Raw genomic sequence first — 22,696 nt, 5'->3', positions numbered from 1 at the left:
AATGCCTACCTCATGGAATAATTATAAGGATTACATGAAATGATACATTTACATACTTAGAACAATATTTACTATATTATGTAGCAAATATCTACTTCATATATTATATATACGAAATATATAATTTATTATAAGTATATATTTATAATAATTAGTAAATATATGTATAATTATTATGAATATTATTTTTAGCCAAATGGTCATCTTGAGCTCACAATTAATATAAATTATGTCATTTTACTGTTTAGAAATCTTCACTGTCTCTTTACAGTCTACAAAATTGTTTCAATTTCTCAGTCTGATATTACTAAAAAGTCTCCCCCACCCAGTGAAATTGCCATCATTTATCTTTCCTGCCTTATTTGCTCCATTCTCCCCTCTCAATGCTCTATCCTCCAACCAACTTACTACACACATTGTTCTCCAAGTCCGCTGTGTACTAACAGCCTCAAAACCTTTGCACCATGCAAGTTCCTCTACTTAAAATGCTTCCTGTTCTCCCATCTCTGCATGTTAGAATTCTACAAATCCTCCAAAATCCTTTCTCCTTCATGTAACTTCCCTTTTACTCCCAACCCAACTGAATGTGTCTCTTCCATGAATTACATGACATTTTAGTTTAGGTTTGTAACATGAAGTCCTACATTCAAATCACAATTGTCACTTATCAGCTTTGTGACCCTAAACATGATCATGACTTCAAGATACTGCAGCAAAATACCATAGTAAAAGAAAGATGTGAATATAATTAAAAATACCTAATCCAAGGGTCACTTCCTCCTTGGATTCCTCCAGAAAATGGACTGGACTTCTAGGCTGGTTAAAGCCCTTCTACTGTTTCCCAACAATGCTCTGTGCATACTTCTATTACTGCATATTATATTTATGTTACACATTTCTCTTCCACTAGCCTAGGAGATCCTCTAGGACTTAGAACTATGTCTTATTCATCTTTATCCCCATTTCCTAGAATAAAGTTAATCACATGGGGTAATCAATAAATAATTGTTGAAATGAATGGACAGCAAACAAGTGGGTGCAATGTGATAAGAAACCAGAAGGATGGCACATTTAAGGCAGAGCAAAGCCTGCTGAAGAACAGGAATAAGGTCTTCAGCAAATGTCTTTTTTTTATCCTCTCTAGTCCTCAATTACCTCATCAGTAAAATAGGATACATAGGGTTGCTCATGTTTTAATTTATTCAAAATATGAACATGCTTTAATTTATTCACCAAGCAAAGCTTTTTCACTCTTGTGGTATTTATATATAAGTGGGGAACAGATAATAAATAGATAGATAAAAACAAGAATTGCAGATTATGTAGATAGTGTTGTGAATAAATGAAACAGGGCAATGGGACAGAGTAACAGGGAAAGGAGAATTACTTTGGGTGGAGAGGCCAATGAGCCTTCTCTAAAAAGTAACATTTAAGCTCTGGTTTGAAGGATGAGAAGAAGCCAGTGGTTCAGATAGAAAAGAAAGTGCAAAAGTTCCTTAGGAAAAGGTGAGAAAAAACTAGATTATTCTAAGAAATTATAGAAGCTAGTGGCACTGGAGTTTGGCAAATGAGGGGGTATGAAATGTGGTTGGAGAGGTAGACATGACAGATCTTAGAAAACTTCAAAAAATATGAGGCTTGTATTTTGTTTTAAGCACAACAAAAAGCTCTTGAAGGGTTTAAAGTATCAGAATTTGATAATCAGTTTATGTTCCAGGAAGACGATTACAATTGCCCTGAATAAAATAAATTGTAGGCAGTAAAAGTGGTAATAGGAAGACATTTTGGGAGCCTGGAGTTGGATCAAATTATACAATGTATAAAACATGGTTAATACATAGCAAACGTTCAGTAAACTGTAACAGTACATTGTTATTTCTCTTGAACTATAGAATATTCTGTGGTAAATACATATTAGTTTTGTCTTTGTTGTTCATCTCTAGATCTCCTCAGTCTCTGACACAGAGCTTCATAAACATTGTTAAATTGAACCCAATTATTTATTAATATATGAATGTAGGAATGTAGTTCCTACTGAATCCCCAGCACAATGACTGGCACATTGTAAATACTTGGTAAATAAGCTCATGCAAGAAAAGGAGAGGCGAAAGAGAGAACTCTGTTTCATCTTTGGATCTTCATTTTATACTTAAATGCATGGGAGAAGTGTGATAGAGATGCTACAAATGCCATAAATGTATAAAAACATTTTCCTATCTTTCCGTTTGGTTTCAATGCATGTCAGAGAATATTTCCCATATATTGCAATATGTGTATTAGTCACTCTTTGCTTCAAAACATGCAAAATTGAAATAAGGGTGGTCAATTTGTTCCCTGATACCAACTTTCAAGGGATTTCTACATTAAACCCTCTTCTGCAAATCTGCACACACACCTCCACTCCATGCCAAAGAAAGCCACTGATAATCTGTTATTTTTCACCTCTTGGCCTGGACTCAAGGTCTCAAAATGGTGCTCCAAGATGCCACCACCAATTAAAACTGTCAAAGAAAATGAAATATAGTTGTCATCCTGGGCTAAGTTCTCTTTATCCTCTTTTACAGGCATCTAGTTTCAAAACTTTGAGTTTCAAACTGTTTGGCGTTTAGGAAAAGGATTCAAGCTACAAATTGAACTTAATAAATTTTAATATATTCTTTGAGCGTCACCAATATGCTTAGTTCTGTGCCAGTAATTATCAGAAGTAAATGAAAGTTGCATAACAAGCCCACATGCTTAGAACTTTCTGTGTTTTTTCTTTATAAGCATACTGAGGGTTTACTAATTTGTAATCACTGACTTTTTAAAATGTTGAAGTGGATTCTTAATGCATCTAGCTTTAAGTGCAAGAGATTTCATAAACTGAAGGCTTGTCTGTCAGAAGGTAGTCCAGTCAAAGAAACCAGAACACTATTTAATGTCATATACTGTGATTATACCTTTGGTATCTGGTTGACCTGAGTTTCCCAGGTTGAGATATTATTTTCATTTAGTCTAGATGATTTTCCAAAGCCTGGTCCCACCAAATTCATTTAAATAAATACTCCCTGCAGCTGGGAGTTTAAAAAAATTTTCATGTTTAACATCCCCCAAGAATTGTTGATTGAAAATTCTTTATTTTAAAATAGAGGCTATCTCTTCTATTTTGCATAACTTGTGTTTATTCTCTCTGTAATTTTTTTCTGATTTCCCATTTGTCTATTTGATCTAGGAATGCCTGTTGGTAACTGTGCTCTGAATTATGTTTGCAGGTCATTGGAGAGCTACGCCCCCACCTCGATGGATCTGAAGTAGTGCTGCTGACTGACGGGGAGGACCACACTGCAAGTTCTTGTATTGATGAAGTGAAACAAAGTGGGGCCATTGTTCACTTTATTGCTTTGGGAACAGCTGCTGAAGAAGCAGTGATAGAGATGAGCAAGATAACAGGTAAAAACATGTTCCATTTATTCCAGGCCTTCAATAGCAATGCATACATGTAAAGGCTGACAGTTCAACAACTTCTCTTGAGTTTCTGCCCTGAAGGTACTGAAGCTGGGGACCAGACCCAATCTCTGTTCTCGTGGCACTTGGAGTCCAGTTGGCTGGAGAGACAAATAAAACTGTTAATGAAATAACATAATCAGATAACATTCCTTCATAATAGGAGGAATATAGAAAAATACAGTTCTGTGTGAGCAGAGGAAGCCATTAGCTTTACTACAGTTGTATAGAGCCAGAGAAAGGAAGCATGAGAAACTAGCTGAATTCTGAGCTGGGCTTTGAACAAGGTGTTGAATTTCTCTGGGAAGAAAAAGGGGCTAAGAAAAGAAGATCAAGTCGTGAGCAAAAAACATCATGTTGGGGTGACAGTGCAAGGCACATGGAGGGAATGGTGAAAACTCCGTGAGACCAGAGCATAAGCTGTGGGGTGGGTGTATGTGATTAACAGAAACTCAGGCTGAAAAGATCTAAATAACAAAGTTTTTATATAAGCATTAACTATGGTAGCTGTTATTTCAGACACACAGATGTGATGAAAATGGATTACGTGTTTCCAATACCTTCTTAAACTTAGTAGAGAATATATAATTTATGACATGAGTATAAATTCTGTTGAATTGGCTTCTAATGGCACTAAATATATGCTTGCTTTTTAATGCTTAGTTATGCAAAATCATATCATTTCAAAGTCCTTTCATGGCCATTGTAAACTTTATTTCTGTGCCAAGTAGCTCCTTAAAAGTAGTACTTTTTTGGATTTATCGCTCTTGCTTTCCATTTTTCTATCTGCTCATTGCCAATTATTGTGAGGATACCTAAATATAACAGCTCTTTCATCTTTCTAATTTTCTGATTTTGGTCTACGCTGGCTGAAATATCTGAAAGTCAACTTTGTTAGAACTAAAATAAAGGATTAACAATCTTTTAACAAAAGATTTCACAAACCTACACTGGCTGAAATATCTGAAAGTCAATTTTGTTAGAAATAAAAGATTCTCTAAAAGGGCTGTGTAAAGTTTGTGAGCTTCAATACATGGAATTGTAACATCTTTCATATTCTATAATTATCATGCATTTTAGCTAGCTAAGATTTTGATAATGAGGTATTATGGTAGCTTTCATTCCCTAGTTATGACATTTTAAAATGAGCATTTCAGAATTAATCTGTACAACTATGTGCTTTTGGTCTATTTTAATAACACATACTGAAACTATGATTTTGTTTTAACTGTTACCTTAATAATCACTAAAATATACATATTTATTTTCTAGAAAGCAGTCTAATTAATGAATTTACATTTTAGGAGGACATCATTTTTATGCTTCAGATAAAGCCCAGAACAATGGCCTCATTGATGCTTTTGGGGCCCTTACATCAGGAAATACTGAACTCTCCCAGAAGTCCCTTCAGGTCAGAGTTCTCATTCCTTGGGTTTTCATGTTCACCTTTCATGTTCAACAAAGAAAAAAAAAATTGGTGGTTATAAGTTTTGAGTTCCATATTTTTCTCAAAGTAAATTTTTAATTAAAATCTAAACTTTAATCTTAAATAGAAATTACCCTTTAGCTATAGCCAAATTAATTGGTGAAATAAAAGTAAAATAAATGGTGAAGTAGCAGACATACTGTTTCTTTTCCTATTGCCACAGGTCTGGTTAAGAAATGACATTACAATGTAATAATGTCAAACATTTCACCAAAAATGGACCTTTTCCAAAATAAAGCACCCATTTTTCAATGAATGCATTTTAAAAGCTCATGCTTGAAGCTTTCCCCATACTGAACTTCTATGAAATAGATTTAGACACATGAACTCAAGAACCTGGTTGGGAAATGGAAGGAGTGTATCTTGGGAATAAATTAAGCAGGAGAAAGAAGGTGTGAATAATCATTGTCTAGCTACAAACATAGGGCTTCTGTCACCTCTTCAACCACTTTTTTCAGTGGCTTTTTTATTCACCTGTCTTCTGAACTTAACACTTTTGCTCAGCTGGGTCTTAATAGCACCACCATTTTCTGTTACTTAGATTCAAAAACTGTGAGTAAACTTTGATTCTTCTTCCTTCACGTCCCATGTGAACATAGCCAGTTTCTCTCAAAATACATTTTACAAAAATGTTTGTCTTCATTCCTACATGTCTATGTCATGTCACTTTATATCAAGATTTCTGTCTTGTATTTTCCAGCTCATCAACTCACTGCCTATATTAAAACTTGCCATGATCCCTAAACAAACCTATTTTCCTCTACTTCTCAACAATGAAAGGAACGGAAGTTATAGGATGTGAGCTTAGAGTATGTGCAGATTGGTTTGCACATCTGGTCTACAGATATATCCTGCAAACAAGCTAAAAATTGGTGTGAGATATAGCCTGCTACTGTGTAGAGAATAAGCTAAAGGATAATAAAGGTCATTTCTGAGGTTGCCATCATCGTTGACTGAGAAAATGATGATTATAGTGACTGAAATTGATAAGGAGAGAAAACTGATTCTGAAGATACTATTTTGTGTTGTTTATTTTAAATGGATGGTAGGAACACCAAGAAACCCACTATACAATATAGCAACTGTAGTTAACAACAATGTATTGTATATTTGAAAATCACTAAGTGGATTTTATGCATTCTCACCACAAAAAAAAAAAAAAAAGAGTATGTGAGGTAATGCATATGTTAATCCACTTGATTTAGCCATTCCACAATATATGCATATTTCTTTGTCACTTTAAAAAATAAGTAACTAAACAAAAATGGTTGGCTCTCCTGGACTAAGAGCTATCAACAAAAAGTTGAAAAGCTTTCTTTAAAGCTCCTCTCAAAAAAAGGTTCTATCTTCAATTTCCTCTCTTCTCAGGATTCCAACCTTTATGTATCAGTTTGCACTCTGTTGAATATATTTACTGTCCAGTGCTACTCCCTCTATCTGTGTGAAAAAATTCTTTCAAAATTCCATATCAGGATAATATCCATGAATGCTTGCCAAGACAACCGGGAAAAAAGCCGTAAGGTCATATTCATGACTGTAAAACCCATGCTTCTGCTCTAAGTCTCTTACTTCCTCACTTTTTAATTGATAACTGTCATATCATCACCAGCTTGCAGAGAGATCACAAGTCTAAGGTGGTTTGCCATTTATAAGCTTGTTCTCAGGCCAGAAATTTAAAACCATCTTTAAAAAGAATAAAATTACTGTCTTTTCAATTAATTTTGAAATCTATTTAAACAGCTTGAAAGTAAGGGATTAACACTGAACAGTAATCCCTGGATGAACGACACCGTCATAATTGACAGTACAGTGGGAAAGGACACATTCTTTCTCATCACATGGAGCAGTCTGCCTCCCAGTATTTCTCTCTGGGATCCCAATGGAACAATCATGGAAAATTTCACAGTGGATGCAACTTCCAAAATGGCCTATCTCAGTATTCCAGGAACTGCAAAGGTAAGCAATCAGCTTTTAGACTTCCTGTCAACATTTTTAAAAAACTGAACATAAATTGTTTAATGTCATAAATGTGAGTACCAAAGGTTGTATCAACTTTAAAATTAAGATAAAATAGTATGTACTTTCTATGTCTGTGTCCTTAAAATTATGATGGTAGGAAAAAGTAAAAAAGAACTTACGTATCAAGAAGAAGGAAGAAAAGGTAGTCAAGACAGTCTGAGAAGAATTTTAAGAAGGAAATGTAGGAAGAGTCTATGCAAATTGGTGGGTAGAGAGCTACAGGGTCCTTCCTTTTCCACCCTACCAGGATTGATGAATCTGTGGACTCTAAGGTCAAAACCAAGGCAAACCTTCTAAAACTTATTTTTTTCCAATTGAGATGTAGCAAAGTGTACACATCATGAATGATACCACTTGGCATGCTCTGTCTGAACTGTCTCAGCCCTTACCCGTTTATCCTCAACATCCTTAAAAACCTCTTTATTCTTACTCCCCATTATATAATTTATTTAGAATTACATAATGGAAATGTAGAAGGTAGCTTGACTTTGGATACTTACTATATTTTGGTTGAAATTTTTAGGTGGGCACTTGGGCCTACAGTCTTCAAGCCAAAGCAAACCCAGAAACATTAACTATCACAGTAACTTCTCGAGCAGCAAATTCTTCTGTGCCTCCAATCACATTGAATGCTAAAATGAATAAGGACATAAACAGTTTCCCCAGCCCAATGATTGTTTACGCAGAAATTCTACAAGGGTTTGTACCTGTTCTTGGAGCCAATGTGACTGCTGTCATTGAATCACAGAGTGGACATACAGAAGTTTTGGAGCTTTTGGATAATGGTGCAGGTAATTCACAGGTTTTTATGAATAAGCCAGTATTTTCCTAATCCAGCATGTTGTGAGTCCCTGTGGCATTGTGGGGCAGTGAGACAGACAACAGAATTGATGCAGATTAAGGAGGAACAGCAGGACCAGCAGGAAATTTTATCTAGATAAAACCTACAGAGTGCCTAGCAAATGTCTTGCATGTGGTAAACAATCAATGTTTTGGGGCTGAGCACAGTGGCTCAGGTATGTAATCCTAGCACTTTGGGAGGCCAAGGTGGGCAGAACACTTGCGGTCAGAAGTTCAAGACCAGTCTGGCAAACATGGTGAAACCTCTTTTCTACTAAAAGTATAAAAAATTAGCCAGGTGTGGTGGCACACACTTGTAATCCCAGCTACTTGGGAGGCTGAGGCTGGAGGATCACTTGAACCCGTGAGGTGGAGGTTGCAGTGAACCAAGATCATAACACCACATTCCAGCCTAGGCAACAGAGAGAGACTCTGTCTCAGTAACAACAAAAATACCCGATAAATAAATACAAATAAAAACGTTTTTGCTTGTTGAATTTTTTTGTTTGTTTTTCGTCTTTTTGAGATGAGGTCTCGCTCTGTCGCACAGGCTGGATGGAGTTCAGCAGCACCATTTCAGCTCACTGAAGCCTCTGCCTCCTAGGCTCCAGCAATCCTCCCATCTCAGCATCCCAAGTAGCTGGGATACAGGTGTGTGCCACCATGCTCAGCTAATCTTTAAATTTTTTTTTGTAAAGAAAAGGTCTACAAAAGAGAAAAAGTCTCACTATCTTGCCTCAGCTGGTCTCAAACTCCTAGGCTTAAGGTATCCTCCCACTCCAGCCTCCCAAAGTGCTGGGATTACAGAAGCGAGCCACCAGGCCTGGCCATACATGTAATTTTTTGTCATCATTATTGTTTATCATCCAGGCAACCAGTGTCTGTCACCAATTAGAAAGGTCTCATTCAGGAGGCTGAGGACAGCATCAAGAAAGTCTGGCTAGAGAGGATGAAGCACAAGCAAACTAGATGCGATTAAGTGATAGAACTTGGGTCTCTGGCAGGAAAATAAAGCAGGAGTAATCCTCAACAGCTGGAACACAGTATAAACATAGTCCTGAGAACTGGGACCCAGGGGCAGCTAGCACTGCCACAAGAGAGGAAGATTCATCACTGGGGCATCAGATACCAGGTCTGGCTGGTAGGAATCAAGATGCAGTGTTGGCCATTCTCTATCTCCATGGTCTGCACAGATGGGTGATACCTAAAGACCCTTTCCCTAGATTCTAGATTGTTCTAGGAACAGAAGCTTCTGTTAAGAGGTTAATAAGCAAGGAAATAACTATATTGATAGGCACACGAATTAACAAAATTTTCCATCAGTATATTTTGCAATGTAACTTATTCAATCATTTTATAATCATATCTTCAACTACAGTTGCCCCTGAGAAAAACTGAGAAGGTGAAGTTGTTCTTTTGTGTACCTCAATGTCTTCTTCAGATATATCAGTATTTCCACAACTATTCCTTGCCGCATTTTCCCCTTTCTGCAAATCTATACTACATTAAAACTTATATGCATCATGTTTCCCTTCTCAACGTTTTGCTACATGACCATTTAGGTAATTGGGGAAATTTGCTAATTTGGAGTGCCTTTACTTGAGATGGTATTGGTGATTAACAATGACATAGAGCAGACATTCTTTAGTCTGCAAATGTCTTTAGTTTGCAGACAAACTTTAGTGTGCAAAGGAGTTATCTCGAGGGCTTGTAAGAACACAGAATGCTGGGACCTTTCTCTAGGAAATCTGGGAAATGTATATCTCTAAAAATCACCAAATTTAGTAATTTTAGTTGACTGTTGTGAGAATTAAATCCTACACAAAGATAGGATTTTTCCTTAGTAGAGACCCTTTTGATTTAAAAAGAGAGATGACATAATTAATGGGTTTAGAGTTAGAGAAAGCAAGCTGAAAGCAAAAAGTGGTAGAGAAATTGTAAGAGTACTATGTGTAATACTCTGTATATGAATTAATAAGGATGGGAAGGTGAAGTATTTAGGCATTTATTATGCATACATAAATATTAATGTGTGTGTATGTATGTTGTATAGACCTAATAGATATCAAAATAGCTCAAAAGTATCAATTCTACAATATATTATTTCGGCAGAATATAATGGAAATATTCTCCAAAGGGTCAATCTCAAAATATTAAGCCTAATCTAGAGGATATCCTTGTAGAGGCCAATTGCTTGTCTTTGAAAATGCATACGTTTCTCTTTACAATACTTTATTCCTTCATTTCTATAACAAGGCGCTGATTCTTTCAAGAATGATGGGGTCTACTCCAGGTATTTTACAGCATATACAGAAAATGGCAGCTACAGCTTAAAAGTATGGGCTCATGGAGGAGCAAACACTGCCAGGCTAAGCTTACAGCCTCCACTGAATAGAGCCGCGTATATACCAGGCTGGGTAGTGAATGGTGAGTAACTCATGATATTTATAATCCAGTGATAGTTTGAATAATATTGGTGATTTTATATAATTGAGGCTTCAAACAGGTTGATCACAACTCAAAATATAGCTTTTCCGTTTTATGGAATAAAGTTCTCAGTCATACTAGGATTTGCCTCTAAATTAATCTAAGCTTTGGTATAATGTCTGGCACCTAGTAAGCACTCAAGCACTCGAAAAAGGTCAGTTATTATTGTTTTTTAAACTTTCAATTTAGGTTTGGAGGTACATGTGCAGGTTTGTTATATAAGTAAACTCGTGTCATGGGGGTTTGTTGTACACATTATTTTGTCACCCAGGTACTAAACCTAGTATCCCATAGTTATTTTTTCTGCTCCTCTCCCTCCTCCCAATCTCCACCCTCAAGTAGGACTCAGTGTCTATTGTTACCCTCTTTGTGTCCATGAATTCTCATCATTTAGCTCCCACTTATAAGTGAGAACACGCAGTATTTTGGTTTTCTGTTCCTGCATTAGTTTGCTGAGGATAATGGCCTCCAGCTCCATCCATGTTCCTGCAAAAGACATGATCTCACTCAAAAATGTCAGTTATTATTGTGTTAGTTTGGAACATCTTATGTATATCAGCAATAATATGAGCTCAAGATGAAGGAAACAGGTCAATTTATGAACCTAAGCACAAGCCAGTGCAGAATTTATCCTTCAGATTACATATGCTGTAAGAGTAAACATTCATTTGGAATTTTAATAAGTCAAAAAGAAAAAAAAAAAAAAAAAACAATGTGTATAGTAAAGTGATGTAAGAATTAAGAATGCATTCTTTGCTAGCTTCTTTTATCTGGTCCCTTGTGACTTTTAGGGGCTTTCTACTAGCAATTGGACTACAACAGAAGAATTATTCCTTAGCACTTGCAGCATGGAGGGAGGGACCTAGCACAAGTGGGTGGAGGAGAACTGGTAATGATTTCCCCAGATATATTCCCAGAGTGCTGATAATTCAAGAGGTGAAGCAATTCCTTTTTTAAAAAGGTACATATTGAATTATATTTCTCTCATCCAGTGTAGGTTTAATTCTAAAGCAATGTGTTATCTGACTCTGTCCTACAATATCCTACCAAAGAAAGAATTCTCTCACCAACTGGATGCTTATGATTGTCACAAAACTTAGTAAAAATGTGACTGTATATATATTTATTAAAAGGAAAAGACAAGTAGGGTGAAGAAGGTGATTCCCTGAATCATAAAAAATACCAGCAGTTTTGCCCATTATAAACCAGGAAATGCTTAATGCAGGGGAAATTGAAGCAAACCCGCCAAGACCTGAAATTGATGAGGATACTCAGACCACCTTGGAGGATTTCAGCCGAACAGCGTCTGGAGGTGCATTTGTGGTGTCACAAGTCCCAGAATATTTCTTGGATGACCTACATCCACCAAGTCAAATCACAGACCTTGATGCCACACTTCAGGAGGATGAGATTATTCTTACATGGACAGCACCAGGAGATAACTTTGATGTTGGGAAAGGTAAGGACGAAGTGTCACGTGATTTTGGCTTAAGTGAAAGGTGCTAATTGCAAAAACAAGGGTGTGAGGGCAGGCGAGGGGAGAATGGTTTTATATTGACAGCCTAGCAAAGTATTAATTTTATAATCTGATATTTTTTAATCAATCAAATGACACATTTTAACGTGGTCCTACTTTTCATACAAAGAAGGTAGCAGTTTGCAGAGCTTAAGATCAGAATTCAGCTTTTATTAAAAAATGAGTAAGGTTTTTGATCTGAGTATCTGCTTTGTATAACTAGATATTTTTGAGAATTAAAAAAAGGAATGAATATGCTATGCTCCAGTCTCTAAACTACATGTAACTTTTTTTCTCAGCTCAACATTATATCATAAAAATAAGTGGAAGTATTCTTGATCTAAGAGACAGTTTTGATGATGCTCTTCAAGTAAATACTACAGATCTGTCACCAAAGGAGGCCAACTCCAAGGAAATCTTTGCATTTAAACCAGGGAATATCTCAGAAGAAAATGCAACTCACATATTTATTGCTATTAAAAGCATAGATAAAAGCAATTTGACATCAGAAGTATCCAACATTGCACAAGTAGCTTTGTTTACCCCTCAAGCAAATCCTGATGACACTTATCCTACTCCTACTCCTACCCCTACCCCTACTCCTACTCCTACTACTGATAAAAGTCATAATTCTGGAGTTAATATTTCTACTCTGGTATTGTCTGTGATTGGGTCTATTGTAATTGTTAACATTATTTTAAGTACCACCATTTGAACCTTAAGGAAGAAAAAAATCTTCAAGTAGACCTAGAAGAGAGTTTTAGAAAACAATGTAAGTAAAGGATATTTCTGGATCTTAAAATTCATCCCTTGTGTGATCATAAACTCATAAAAATAATTTTAAGATGTCTGAAAAGGATACTTTGATTAAATAAAAACACTCATGGAGATGTAAAAAACTGTCAAGATTAAAATTTAATAGTTTTATTTTTTGTTATTTGTAAGACATAGTGATGAACAAAGATCCTTTTTCATATTGTTACCTGGTTGTTTATTATTTGATACAACATTTTTCTGAAATATTTCAAATTTCATCAAGAAATTAAAATTATCTATTTGAGTAGTCAAAATACAAGTAAAGGAGAGCAAATAAACAACATTTGAAAAAAATGAATTTGGTGTTGGTACTATTAAGTATAAATTGATGATGTCGTATTCCTCCAAAGCCTCCAACTATACCCTACAATTGCCAAGGTTATGTTTACTACAATTCATGGATATGAAGAATACCAGAAAAAAAAAAAATCAGTTACCACCTGTCAAACTAATTTTTCCTGATTTTATTTCGATATAAACATATATCTATCTCTTTTAATTTAAAAGCCATACCTATCTGCGTACTTTTTGTTTTATCATAGGAACGAATTACTGAAGCTACTATCTATTGCCCTTATTTTCAGACAAAGAAAACTCAATATTTTTAAAACACAGTATTTTCATTCATCTCTCAGGGTCACAACCATATTGACTAATGAGATCACTTAAGGAGAAAATGTAGGTTGAAGGGAGCAGTTTTATATGGCAGACCATAGCCAGGTCAGCCAGAGACCCTAATGATGTAAACAAAATGGAACACAGAGCATGTAACAATGGTGTAAGATGGTGCAGAAAGAACTTCCCCTCATAGCAGTAGGTAGACTTGGAGTCCAAGTTTACAAGCATACGGTTTCCTTGTTCTACTAACGGGTAGTTTTCTCATTTTGCACAGGAATTTTTATTACTCTAACTCAGCATCCTGAGGAACTAAAGAGGACCTGCAGAACAGCATCCACTCATTTGCATTCTTATCTCATGTAGCATTGGCAGGAATTCTTTGCTCTTTGGAAGTAAATGAAAATGAAAGCCATATAAGCTGAGTCCAGGGGTCACTTTTAACAATCTTCAAACCTAGATCTTGACCTGGCAAAAGAATTTGGTGTGATCAGAAGGGCTGACAAAAAGGGCCTTGTAGTTTAAGTTGGAAGTAGTAAAGGAGCAAAGGAAGAGGAAGTAAGTGGGAGACTCCTGACTCTAGGATGGTTTGACTTCCTCTCAAAGCATGCAGAAGAAAATGTGCAGAGGAAAATGAGCGGCACACTAGGGCATTTGGAGACTAAGTTGTTGAGGTAAAAGGTCTATTGGCACTGTTAGCTCCTCTAGCAGACTGGCATCTGTTCAGCCAGTGCTAATGGCTAGGGATGTACAGGAGAATATGCAGCAAAAGCATTAAGGGTAGAGCACCTGGCCTTTACCAAGAGTGGAATGAAGGCCTGAAATTCTATGTTGGCACCAGAAATATCATGTAACAGTCAGATTTTCTGTATGTCCCTTCCACCCATTCACCCCATTACTCTGGAGGCAAAGCCTACCAGCCTGGTTACTTCCCTCTCTGAGGTTCTAGTGCAACAGCTAGGCTCAGGTGGATCCCAGTGGTGGGCTCTCCCCTCCCAGGTCAAGTTCTAATTTCATTCTATTCCTAGGTCTGCATCAAGTAGTTATTTGTGAATTCTTAAGAATCAGAAAGATAACTAAATCATTACCATTGTTGTAGTCAGTACAGGTTACATAATTTATGCTACTCACTGCAAAATGAAAATAAGATGCCTTTGCTTTAAAACTAGTAAGAATTTCAAGACACCAACAGCTAAATATTAAACCAAGTTCAGGGCCCTTCTAAGCAGAGCTCCAAGCAACAGCATAGATGGTATGTCCACACAACCAGCCCTGACTGCAGTCCAGGATAAACTAGCGATGGTACCTACAGTATGAAGTCTCTGTGTGCGCTGTCCATTACAACTACCTAGCAGCATTCACGGGTCTAGTAGTTGATTTAGTTAATCATGAAAAAGTACCACATTTGGGAAGCTAAGTTTAGGCTCATCGCCTCTTGCAGGGAATCTGGCAACAGAAAATACATCTAAGATATTCCATTAAGGAAGAGAGGCAGCCCTGTATGGGAGAGGATGAACCGTCTACAGACCTTGGAGACTCAAATGTCTACAGGGTTCCTGAATAGAAAAAAAACCTGTATCACTAGCTATCCAAGTCAGTGTTACTCCTTGGGGTGGGGAGTCTACAGTGTCACAAACTAAACACCTACCCCAGGGGCTGCCCAAGCTCTAGCACAGAGAGATGGTATGCATTCATAGTCGCAGCTGCTCAGCTAGGACTGAGAGAACTACCTTTCCGTGCTTCCATTCATGCCACTGAGATGGCTGCTGTCACAGGCCAGGGTGCCCCAGTAGAGCATGTGTAAGTGTGGGGGCCCAAACCACAGTGCCTGATGAACATTCACAAGAGCATAAAATAGGACTAAGAGGAGTTCAACTCAAAGCAACACTGAAGTGATCCAGGCCCATTGCAGCCAAACAGAAAAGTATGGTAGCTAATCGCCAGAAAAGTTTCCAAAGATCCACAATTCCAATTATTTGTAGCCTTATGTAGTTCTTTCTCACATTGGATCTGAGCTGGGTGAATGATGTGCCTTAATTAACATAATATAGCAAAAATGATAGATGTTTCCATTTTAGTGTTCTTGGGAACCCTGACCTACCATGTTAAAATACAGCTATGCTAATGGAGAGACCACTGGAGAGGTTCCAAGAATACATGGAGAATAAAAAGAGGACTAATTAACTCTCCGTTTCCCAGCCTCTAGATGATTCCATTTACAGTCACCAGACTCTAAGCCTAACCAGCAAAAGAACCTCGCATTTAAGCCCAGACAACCAATAGAATCATGGAAAAAAGAAAATGATTGATGTTTTGAGCCACTAAGTTTTGGGATGGTTTGGTCCACAGTGCTAGATTACCTAGATAACCAATAACTGTATTGGTCAGTGTTCCATCAGGGAAACAGACCACCATGAGTATTACAGAGTAGAGAATTTATTTATTATAAGAATTAGGATGAGGAAGTAAAGTACTAAAAAAAGGAAATGAGAGATCAGAAAAAAATCTAACAAGCCTATCTGAAGTGCTGACGTTTGTGTTGGGTGTTTCATGTTGGTATCCAGGCATGTCCAGGAACTGGAATGGGATCGTGAAGGGGGCTACTGTGGAAGTCTGTGGAAGACTGTTACCTGTGCATAAAAAAACCTCTGTGGGTTTGTTGCCAAGAGTCTTGTGGTGGTCCTAGGATCACTGTCAGTCAGCAATGTCAGCATTCAGAAAGAAGAGTCAGAAATGGAGTAGAAGGAGCAAGGATGCCGGCCCATCTGCACCTGTTTCCCACCACCTCTTATCACTTCTCCTGCAGGCAGTTATGGCTGCTGTTTTACTTCTGCCTTTTACATTTCATGCAAATTATTTTTGACCAACTTTAACCCAGAATCATACGGTTTCTGAGAGATGTAGTTCCAATTTATCCAACTTGCCTCAGCAAAGCCACTATTATATTAAGTGAAATAAGCCAGACACAAAAAGACAAATACCATATGTTCTCATTTGTATGTGAAATCTAAAAACATTGTACACATAGAAGCAGAGAGTAGAATGGTGGTTACCAGAGGCTGGGGTGAGAGGAAAAAATAAGTTTAAGAGATCTACTGTACGTCATGGTGATTGTAGTTAGTAACAATATACTCCATAATTGAAACTCACAAGAATAGATTTTAACTGATCTAACCAAAAAAAAATTGTATGAGCTAATGCATTAATTAAATAGCTTGATTTATCCATTCCACAGTGTATACATATACAGACATACCATGTTTTACTGGATTTCACTTTATTATGTTTCACAGATACTGTGATTTTTACAAATTGACAATGACAATACTAATAGTATTGGGCTCTGATATTAGTAATTGCTACCCAGTGAAATAGAGGAATTCAATAGAACACAGTTTGTTACAGCGGCTCAAAAAATTGTTTTTTCATGTGTATATCCCAGTGAATTGAGACTGTTCAATAAGCTGCTTTCACAGCAATTATACTCAATGTCATCACTGCAAAAACTTCGTAAGTTTTGAAAAACAACAAACAATGACAAATCCACTGCTATACAGATCTACTCTCTAGGCACCAAATTCCTAATTTGTCTTTCTACTTCCTTCCCTCTTATAGAGAACACTTTTGTTCACCTTACCATCATTCTTTCTCCCTCCTTCCAGCAAATGTCTAGTCATTTCCTATGCTGAACTTTTTGCAAGTCCTTGTCTTTCTCTCCAATCTTGTTCCTCTTACCATCACCTTCTACTTTTCTGGTGCCCAGCATTACTTGATCATTGATGCCTTAGATAAGCCTGGTTTACCTATAGTTCTGTCTTTTCCCTTCACATAACCATGAATATTATCTAGGGCTACCATATTACAGAACTTTAAAGGGATCCATGCAAATCATACCTTCTATGAATGGTACCCCTGGAGTTTCACAAAGCACAGTGTCTGCATCCTCATGTGGTAGTTCTACTCTTAGAGCTGACACATGGAAAGCAAGTGGATGCTTCACAGCCTGTTTGAATTCCTCCCCTGAAAATGGGCTTCTCTTTTCTACCACATGGCTAGGCTGCAAATTTTCCAAACTTACATGCTCTGCTTCCCTCTTAAATATAAATTTTGGCCAGGCGCGGTGTCTTAGACCTGTGATCCTAGCACTTTGGGAGGCTGAGGCGGGCAGACTGCCTGAGCTCAGGAGTTTGAGACCAGCCTGGGCAACATGGTGAAACCCTGTCTCTACTAAAATACAGAAAAAAAAAAATTAGCCAGGCATGTTGGTTGGCACCTGTAGTCCCAGCTACTTGGGAGGCTAAGGCAGGAAAATTGCTTGAACCCGGGAGGCAGAAGTTGTAGTGAGCCCAGCTTAAGCCACTGCACTCCAGCCTGGGCAACACAGCAAGACTGTCTCAAAAAAAAAAAACTTTAGGTTTCAACTTTAAGCCCTTTCTTTGCTCTCCTATCTAACCATAGGCTGTTAGAAGCAGCCAGACCACAGTCTGAATGTTTTGCTGGTTAGAAATTTCTCCCACTAGGACACCCTAAGTCATAACAATTAAGCTTAAACTTCCACACATCCCCAGGGCATAAACACAATGCAACCAAGTTCTTTGCTAAGGCTTCATATGGGTGGCCTTTGCTCCAGTTCCCAGTAAGTTTCTCATTTTCATCTGAGACTTCATCAGCCTGGACTTCCCTGACTCTGTCACCATCAGCATTTTGGTCACCACCATTTAACTAGTCTCTAAGAAGTTCCAAAGTTTCCCTTGTCTTCCTGTCTTCATCTGAGCACTCCAAACTCTTCCACCCTCTGCCCGGAATCCCATTCCAAAATCCCTTTAACATTTTCAGGTATCTTTATAACAAGGCCCACCTCCTTGGGACCAATTTGCTATATTACGCCATTCTTATGTTGCTACAAAGAAATATCTGAGACTAGGTAATTTATGAGAAGAGAGGTTTAATTGGCTCTCAGTTCTGCAGGCCTTACAGGATGCATAGCACTGACATCTGCTTCTACGGAAGCCTCAGGAAGGTTACAATCATGGCAGAAAGTGAAGTGGGAGCAGGCATGTCACATGGCAGGAGTGCAAGCAAGGGGGCAAGGAGGTGCCACATATGTTTAACAACCAGATCTCATGAGAACTCAGTATTGTGAAGACAGCATCAAGCCATGGGGGATCCACGCACATGACCCACTCACCTCCCACCAGGCACCCCCCACAACAACATTGGGGATTACAATCATGGCCTATGAGATTTGGCAGGGCCACATATCCAAACTATACCCATTAGTAAACCCTTCATTTGGCTATGGTCATAGAAAATTCCTCTCAGGCTTATGCAGATGTAAATCAGCCATTTACTTGCAGGCATTTTTGAAACACTGTTTTCAGGCTTACCTGCTTGTATAAACCTCCTTCTGGCTTACTTTAGACTTCCTCTTTCCTTCTACCATGTGTACTTCCCATCAGTAAATTCATTTCTTCAGATTTAATTCAATAAAGCAAATATGTATTGAGTGGCTATCGTATGCATGTACTCAGAAATAATGTTTTAAATGTTCCTTGCATGGAAACAAAGTTCTTAGCCATCTCATATTTGTCTATGAGAACATACTTAATGTAATGTATCGAATTATTCTCCTTGGATGAGCTATATCTATTTGGTAAAAACTCAGGACCCCAATTCACTCTACCAAAATGAAAAAAAATTAAGCTGAAAGCTGAGTCATGCAAGATACTGCCTTTCCATTTGTTCCTAAGCAGATAGCTACAGATAAAATGTTAAATATCTCCACAGGGAGCTGCTCTTATCTGATGTTAAGTGCTGTTTTCTTATGTTACCTAAACTGATTTACAGCATGTGAGATGAATACATAATTGACTATTCCAGTACCTGCCTGTTTTCCCTGGTATCATGTAGGTTATCAGACCCTCCCTCTTTCCCCTTCAGTCAGCTTTTTCCTTCTGAATGCTGAAGCCCTCAAAATTATCTCTGGAGAAAGGCACAGACCACAGATTGTTGCCTTGATTCTGTGCTTTGTTCTTCCACCCATGCCCTTAACCTTGGCCAGATAAACCTTTAAATTGATTGAGATCTGTCTTAGATACCTTTTGGTTTACCACAAGCTTCAGTGACTAATGAAAGAAAATGATCACTCCACATCTGTGTGATGTGGTGGGCTGGGAAGGGCAGGGAGACAGCAGTCATGGGAGGGTTTTCCCTGAAGTAATGGAAACCTATACAAGATGCTAAAAGCAGGAACCTCAGTAGAGACCTTGCAGAATCACTGCACTAGGGCAATGAGTGTGGGTTAAGGAAATGAGAAAGGCTCTGTGAAGAGGTGGGTGTGGCTGAGCCCCAAGAAATATGGCAGTGCTCAGCAGAATAATGCTTCTTCTGATCTTTACTTCATATCTTTAAATCAAGAGCTAGAAACATATCATGAAAAAGTCCCTGAATAAGAGAACAGGACCAATTGTTAGGCTAGGCTGGGAAGCTGCAAGTTCTTGTGTGGGTGTAAAGCTGTAGAAGACACAACCCAGGGGAATTCCTGAGCTCACAGCAATTCACCCCTTTGCCACATCCCACCTTTCTTGTGGGTCACAATTGCTTCCCTTGCTTCATTTCCAACTCTAACGTGCAGCTTTTTGTTGTTATTGTTTTTTTGAGATAGAGTCTAACTCGGTCACCCAGCCTGGAGTGCAGTGGCATGATTCAGCTTACTTAAATTAAGAGGAGAGAGAGACCCTCTCATATTGTTTTATATTGTTTTATACTCGGTACCTGTTTTAAGAAAAAAACAAGGAAGTAAAACCAGACAGGCAGCCCGGTGCCAGGCCCAAAACCAGGCTTGGGCCTGCCTGGCCTAAACCCAGTAGTTAAAATCAACTCGTAACTTAGAAACCGATATTATTCATAGATTCCAGGCATTGTGTAAAAGAACGTAGTGAAACTCCCAGCTCTGTTTTGTTTCTCTCTGACCACTGGTACATGCAACCCCTGTCATGTACTCCTTGCTTGCTCAAATCAATCACGACCCTTTCATGTGAAATCTTTAGTGTTGTGAGCCCTTAAAAGGGACAGAAATTGTGCACTCGGAGAGCTCGGATTTTAAGGCAGTAGCTTGTCGATGCTCCCAGCTGAATAAAGCCCGTCCTTCTACAACTCGATGTCTGAGAGATTTTGTCTGTGGCTCGTCCTGCTACAAAACTCCGCACCTGTGTTCAAGCAATTCTCATGCCTCAGCCTCCTGAATAGTTGGGACTACAGGCACACACCACCACGCCTGGCTAATTTGTATTTTTAGTAGGGACAGATTTTGCCACGTTGGCCAGGTTGATCTTGAATTCCTAGCTTCAGGAAATACACCCACCTTGGTCTCCAAAACTGCTGGGATTTTACAGGTGGGAGCCACCACACCCGGGCTAACACGCAGCCTTGGTTGGTGCTTTAGGACCTTGACTGCCTTGCTAGAGGAAACAATTATCTCTGGACATGCCAGTCATAGAATTCTAACACCTTGACCATAGAGATTAGTTCAGAGGGCAAGCACGTGGCCTAAGTCAATGCAACCATAGACCTTTACCAGATGTTTTTAAACTGAAATGGGAGACATATGCTCTTTTCCTCAGGCTGGGAATATGTGAGTCAGGAAACATCAGTAGTCAAGGTTCCTGCCTTATGGAGAAAGTCAGTCTGAGAGATCAACACCGACACGATGAGAAAAACAAAAGCAGAAACGGAGAGTGATTCCTGCTCATCTGTGGTTCCCCAAGTCAAACATTACCCTTCTTTCTAAAATGGTAATAAGCTTGGTGTATTCAAGGAACTGAAGCCAAGTGTATAAGAGAGTGAAAGTAGATGAGGTTGGACATCTCAGAAATAATCAAATTTTTTGTAAGTTAATAGATCTCAATAATGGCTGAAGATAAAAATCACCTGGAAGATTTCTAAAAACATCACTATAGACTTTCATTTATAGTAATGGTAGATTTTGTAATTCAAAACAAAATTCGCCCTTCTATTCAGCATTCTACTGGAGATTCTAGCAGTGTAATAAGATAAAAAATAAAAAATAAAAAAGCCATCCAGATTGGAAAGAAGTGTTAAACTGTCTTTCTTTGCAGATTACATGATAACCTATGTAAAAAAAAAAAAAAAAATCCAACTGATTCTAAAAAAATCTACTAAAACTAATATGTGAGTTTACCGAGGTTGAATATATAACAGCAATCTCCAGAAAAGTTACTCCATTTTATTTCTATACCCAAGCATACAACTGGAAACTGATTTCCTTCTAAAAGTAACATTTATAATAACCTCAAAAATATGAAATGTTTTGGGATAATATGACAAGTGTTTAAAAATTACACACTAAAGAAAACAAAACACTGCTGAGATTAATGAAATATGTAAATTAATGGAAAATATATAATGTTTATGAATCAGAAGACTTAATGATTTTTTTTCTGGACAACTCTACCACAGAATCAATAATGTTAAGATAGTAATTGTGCCAAAATTGATCTGTAAATTTGACAAAATCCCAATCAAAACTCTAGCAGGTTTTTTGATAGAATGTCAGAGGACAATTCTGATTTATACAGAAATTCAAAAGACTAGAATGACAACAACAACAAATCTGAAAAAGAAGAATAGAGTTGAAGGACTTACACTAGCTGACTTCAAGGCTTCCTATAAAACTACAATAGTCAAGACAATGTGGTATTGGCAAAAGAATAGACACAAAGATCATGAAACACAATAGAGTTCAGAAAGAGGCTCACAGGAATAGAGTTAACTGATTTTCGATGAAAGTACAAAAGGAATTCAAAAAAAAAAATATCACTTCAACAAATAGTGCTGGAAAAATTGGACATCCTTATGCAAAAAATGAAATAATAACATTCTTGACACATATATAACACCTCATACAAAAATTAACTCAAAATAGACAAAGACCTAAATACAAAATATAGACCTAAATACAAAATAGTAAACTATGTTTCTAGGAGAAAAAAGTGTAAGAAAATCTCTATATGTTTTCCATTTAAATATGAGTTTTGAGAAATGACACCAAAAGCATGATTGTAAAAAGAAAAAATCTGAAACTTAACTTTATCAAAAATTTAAAACTTTGTTCTATGAAAGACATTGTTTTAAAAAAAAAAGTGAAAAGACAAGCTTGGAAGAAAATATTTGCAAATCATATATCCAGCAAAAAACCTGTAACTCTAGTAAAAATATAAAGAACCCAGTGAAAAAAATTAGCCAAAAGTCTGAACAGATCTTCAGCAAAGAAGATACACAGGTAACAAAAATAAGCATATGAAAAGATGGGCTTCACCTGCAACAATTATCATCGTGGTGGGTTTTTTGTGTGTTTATTATTGTTTGAGACAAGGTCTCACTCTGTCACTCCGACTGGAGTGCAGTGCTGCCAT

General features: G+C 37.5%; 1 protein-coding gene across 1 annotated transcript in view; it reads left to right on the top strand.

Annotated features, from left to right (window-relative positions):
- The window catches only part of LOC111539287 (calcium-activated chloride channel regulator 4), a 32,134-nt gene extending 19,200 nt beyond the window's left edge, over window positions 1-12,934 (top strand). The window contains exons 7-13 of the mRNA XM_023207066.2: window positions 3,252-3,429; window positions 4,788-4,894; window positions 6,710-6,925; window positions 7,512-7,779; window positions 10,085-10,255; window positions 11,541-11,774; window positions 12,131-12,934. Coding sequence (XP_023062834.2) covers window positions 3,252-3,429; window positions 4,788-4,894; window positions 6,710-6,925; window positions 7,512-7,779; window positions 10,085-10,255; window positions 11,541-11,774; window positions 12,131-12,546 — 1,590 coding nt within the window. The 3' untranslated portion in view covers window positions 12,547-12,934. The remainder of the gene's footprint in view (window positions 1-3,251; window positions 3,430-4,787; window positions 4,895-6,709; window positions 6,926-7,511; window positions 7,780-10,084; window positions 10,256-11,540; window positions 11,775-12,130) is intronic.
- The last annotated feature ends 9,762 nt before the right edge of the window (window positions 12,935-22,696 follow it).

Source organism: Piliocolobus tephrosceles, chromosome 1 (assembly GCF_002776525.5).
Source record: "Piliocolobus tephrosceles isolate RC106 chromosome 1, ASM277652v3, whole genome shotgun sequence".
Lineage (NCBI taxonomy): Eukaryota > Metazoa > Chordata > Mammalia > Primates > Cercopithecidae > Piliocolobus > Piliocolobus tephrosceles.
This window is presented reverse-complemented; position numbering and strand designations above follow the sequence as displayed.